Consider the following 3,703-nt stretch of genomic DNA (forward strand, 5'->3'; position numbering starts at 1 on the left):
TTTTTTTTTTTTTTTTTTTTTTTTTTGAGACAGGGTCTCACTTTGTAGTTCAGGCTGGCCTTGAACTCTATGTAGCCCGAGCTGGCCTCAAACTCATAGCTGGCCTCAAACCTCAGCCTCCAGAGTGCTTGGATTACAGCTGTGCACCACAACATCCAGCTTGATATTTCTTACATCACGACAATATGCTACTTATACTTTATTGAAGTGATAATGCCCTGGCTTACTGTACTGGGTAAAATGTGGCCACAAGTTGTATATGTGGCTCATGTGGTATTTGCACTGGAGGACTCTACTTCACAACTGCGCCATCCAATGTGGTAGCCTCCAGCCACATGTGGGCATTAAGTTAAATTAAATTAAAATCCAGTTTCTCCACAGCACTGGCCTCTTTCAAGTGCCACTCACTACCACGTGGCTCATGAATACCTAATTAATTGGCCAAGGCAGAGACAGATCATTTCCACTGTTCCAGAAAATTCTACAGGGTAATGGTGCTCTAGAGTTCAGTAGCCAACAGTTCCAGGTGTATTTCTATGGCAGGCCTCCTGGGACAAGCGCACACACAGAGCAGGTCCCGAACGCACCACTCTGGACTCCACTCCAGTCCTGCCACGGCCACCCACGTTATTTACTGAAGAGTTTTCATTAAATCAATGGTTAATGGAGCCCCCCCTCTCTTTTGTTAACTTGGTGTCACCCTCAGCAATAATGCTCATCATCTCACATTATAGACTGTTACACGTTTTATCTACTGCTAAAATTAAAACATCTGTCCTGAATCTCCCCATATTCTCATTCTTTTCCCTCCTGAATATCCCATCTAGGTCCCAATCCGACAGCTACCTATCCTCGACATCTCTGGAAACCAGGCTTACCTCAGCCTGGACAGGGCAGAGCCATTCTAAATGGCCCGTGGGTGACGAGGCAGAGAAAGCAGTGGCTGCTCTGAGGCCAGGGGTGTGAGGGCAGGAGGAAAAGCTGCAGACCCACTGGCTAAGAAGGGACCTTGGGCCAGACGCAGTGGTACACACCTCTAAGTCCAGCCCATAAGGAGGCTGAGGCAGGAGGATCAGAAGTTCAAGTCCCACCTGGGTAACTGAGCAAGACTGCCTCAAAACTAAAAAATAAAAAAGAGGTTGGGCATACAGCACCCCAGAGAGTTGAAAAGGCCACCCAAGGACCAAAGATCAGGAACAGAGCCTGGATTTAAAAGGTGGAGAACAAAACAGAAAGGGCAGAAAGTGAGAAAGCGGCAACTGGGAGTGCCAGGGCGTTGGTCGCAAGTAGCAGGCTCCCTGGAGCTTGCTTTGGGGCCCAAACCACCAGCCAGAGCGTCCTGGGAGCAACATCGGAGCCACACACCTGGCCCTAGGCCGAAGCGCTGTACCTGCTCCTGGCTCAGAGGCAGCCTGGGCTGTGATTTGTGTGTTATTTGAATGCTGTTCTGCATATGATTTGCATGCTGCTCCTTTAATTTGAGACAGCAGGATAAAGCGTGTTAACTAGGCACTGGGAACCAGAACTGTACTAAGGTCTTCCACGACTCTCCAGGCCTCAGTCCTCATGAGGAACAACCACTCCAGCTGTTTTTAGAAAGATCAAATGCTACATGCTGGTCTCTACCCTGAGGGCCTTTTCTTCCACCTTCCAGTCAGGCAGACTCCTCTCACCCTTCAGACCTCAGCTTTGGTCTCTCCTCCTCAGGGGGTCCCTTCCAGCCCTACCCCACACCACCTCGAGTCCAGGGGCCTGCCCCATGCTGCCAAGTCCCCCAGGCTTCTAGTCACAACTCTGGATTGTAACTATCAGCTTAACCGCTGCTCTCTGGCCCTTGAGCTTGAGACCGCAGTGGGTGTGTCCTTCACATGCACCCCAGGCCTACGTGGTGCCCAGTATGGAGATGCTGTAACTCTGAGGCTGTGCAGAACAGTCAGAAGCAGGGGTCCGCACTCGTAGAAGTCAGGAGAGAAGAGAGTGCTAAGGAGTGGTCTGATAGGCCTGTCACTGCGTCCTCGGTACCTCCCTCTCTGGGCTGGGGTTTACTGGGGACCCTGACAGAGAGGCTTGCTCAGGACACACATTTTTCCAGGATGGGGAGGAACTAAGACCATTCCAAGAGCAAGGCTGAAGGCTCTAGTGGGGACCGACCAGGCCAAGGAAGAACATGCTGTCGAAATGATTTCTACGGTGTCCCTGGGACAGAGCTAGAGCAGGTGGCCAAAAATGTCAGGGCTTTGGAGAGCTGTGTAAATCTGTCTTCCGGGAACCCAGAAGCAAAGGTGGAACAGGCTGCATTAGGAAGCACAAACCCAGGTCAGTGGAGACTCGTATGTGAGATCTGGTCCTCTTCCACCAGACAGACATTTGAGGACCCAATGGAAGAGGAGGGCCGAAGGTCCTTTCCAGTCCGGGGGTCCAGGCCAGCCGACAGACAACCTGCTATCGCTGCAGCCAGGGCCAAGTCCTGGGAGAGCTGCCCCTCAGCCTCTGAGTATCATCTCCTCGGGTCCCAGCCACTAGGGACACCTCAATCCTCTCAGGGGCTCCGACCTCCACCAGCCAGTCAGCCAAAACTGAAAGCGCCCAAGTCACATGTTTGAGAACACTGACTTAACTAAGTCAAGTTGGTTTCACCACTTTGGGACTTCTCAGGGCCTCCGCCGTCCCACCACACCCTGTGAAGCGACTCCCAGACTGTTCCTTTCTCCATGCAACAACCCTCAACCTGGCAATTGGGTATATGTTGGGAGACACTGGTAGGGAGAAAGAGTTTGAGGACACAGGAGGCATTCTTCCGGCTCTAACACTCCCAGAAACTAACGTGGAAGGACAAGTTTCCTCCCTCCAGCCTCAGTCTCCCCATGTGTGAAATGTGAGCCCCTTCCCTGTCAGGATGTGTATGTGAGCTGCCAGTGTGAGCTAAAGCCCTAGGAAGCCAGGAGCTGTCAGGCGCTGAGGGGGTAAGAGATGGTTAGAACAAAGTTACCGGGCTCCCTTCCTCAAGGCAAAGCCGGACCAGGGGCCCTCTGCACAAGCAGGGACCAGTGAGAGAGGTCTTTTCTCCACCGTTACACTGCCCTAGGAAAGATGAGGCTGAGATTGAGGAGAGAATTCAGCTGGCTAGGCTGCTAAGGGCAGAAAGCTCCGGGGCGGCGGACAGGGGAAGGGTCTGGAGCTTCCAGGGTCCTGCAGGTCTGGGGTCAGAGTGGAGGGCGAGGGGTCCTAGGCCTGGAGTTCTCCGGGGAGGAGCTTAGCGCTGGGTGCCATGGAGACCGGGTCAGGTGTTCAGAACAACCTGCTGCTATGCCCCTGGGCCCCCACATCCAAGGCCTCCTCCCGTCAGGAAGGCGGCGCCCTCACCTCCACCAGGGGGTAGGCGATCTCGTTGTAGATCTGCTCGGTGAAGTGCTCCATGTGGTAGGCGCCATCGAAGGTGAACTGCTTCGGGGGCTCGTCGGCAGCGCCTGGGTTCTGGATGAAGCACTGGCCGCGCGCGGAGTCCACAGTCACCACGGACTGGCAGTTCAGCTCCCGCTCCCGCTGGTTCATGGGGCGACAGCGCACCACTACCTTTACCGACTCCATAACGGTGGGTGGGGACCCCTGGGGCCTGGAGGGGCGGAGTGGCTGGGGCGTGGGGGATGGGACTCCTGGGGGGGCGCCCCGAGAGGAGGCCAGGGGCCAAGGGCGAGTCCCTGAG

General features: G+C 54.4%; 1 protein-coding gene across 7 annotated transcripts in view; it reads right to left on the minus strand.

The window, feature by feature from the left end:
• Kif17 (kinesin family member 17) overlaps positions 1-3,697 on the minus strand; it is a 37,692-nt gene extending 33,995 nt beyond the window's left edge. For all 7 annotated transcript variants that reach the window (XM_010625796.1, XM_010625795.1, XM_010625794.1 and 4 more), the window contains exon 1: positions 3,364-3,697. In XM_010625796.1, the coding sequence (XP_010624098.1) occupies positions 3,364-3,588 (225 nt within the window). In that variant the 5' untranslated portion in view covers positions 3,589-3,697. The remainder of the gene's footprint in view (positions 1-3,363) is intronic.
• Positions 3,698-3,703: the final 6 nt, after the last annotated feature.

This window comes from Fukomys damarensis, unplaced genomic scaffold, assembly GCF_012274545.1.
Source record: "Fukomys damarensis isolate Sample0158 unplaced genomic scaffold, DMR_v1.0_HiC HiC_scaffold_23, whole genome shotgun sequence".
NCBI lineage: Eukaryota > Metazoa > Chordata > Mammalia > Rodentia > Bathyergidae > Fukomys > Fukomys damarensis.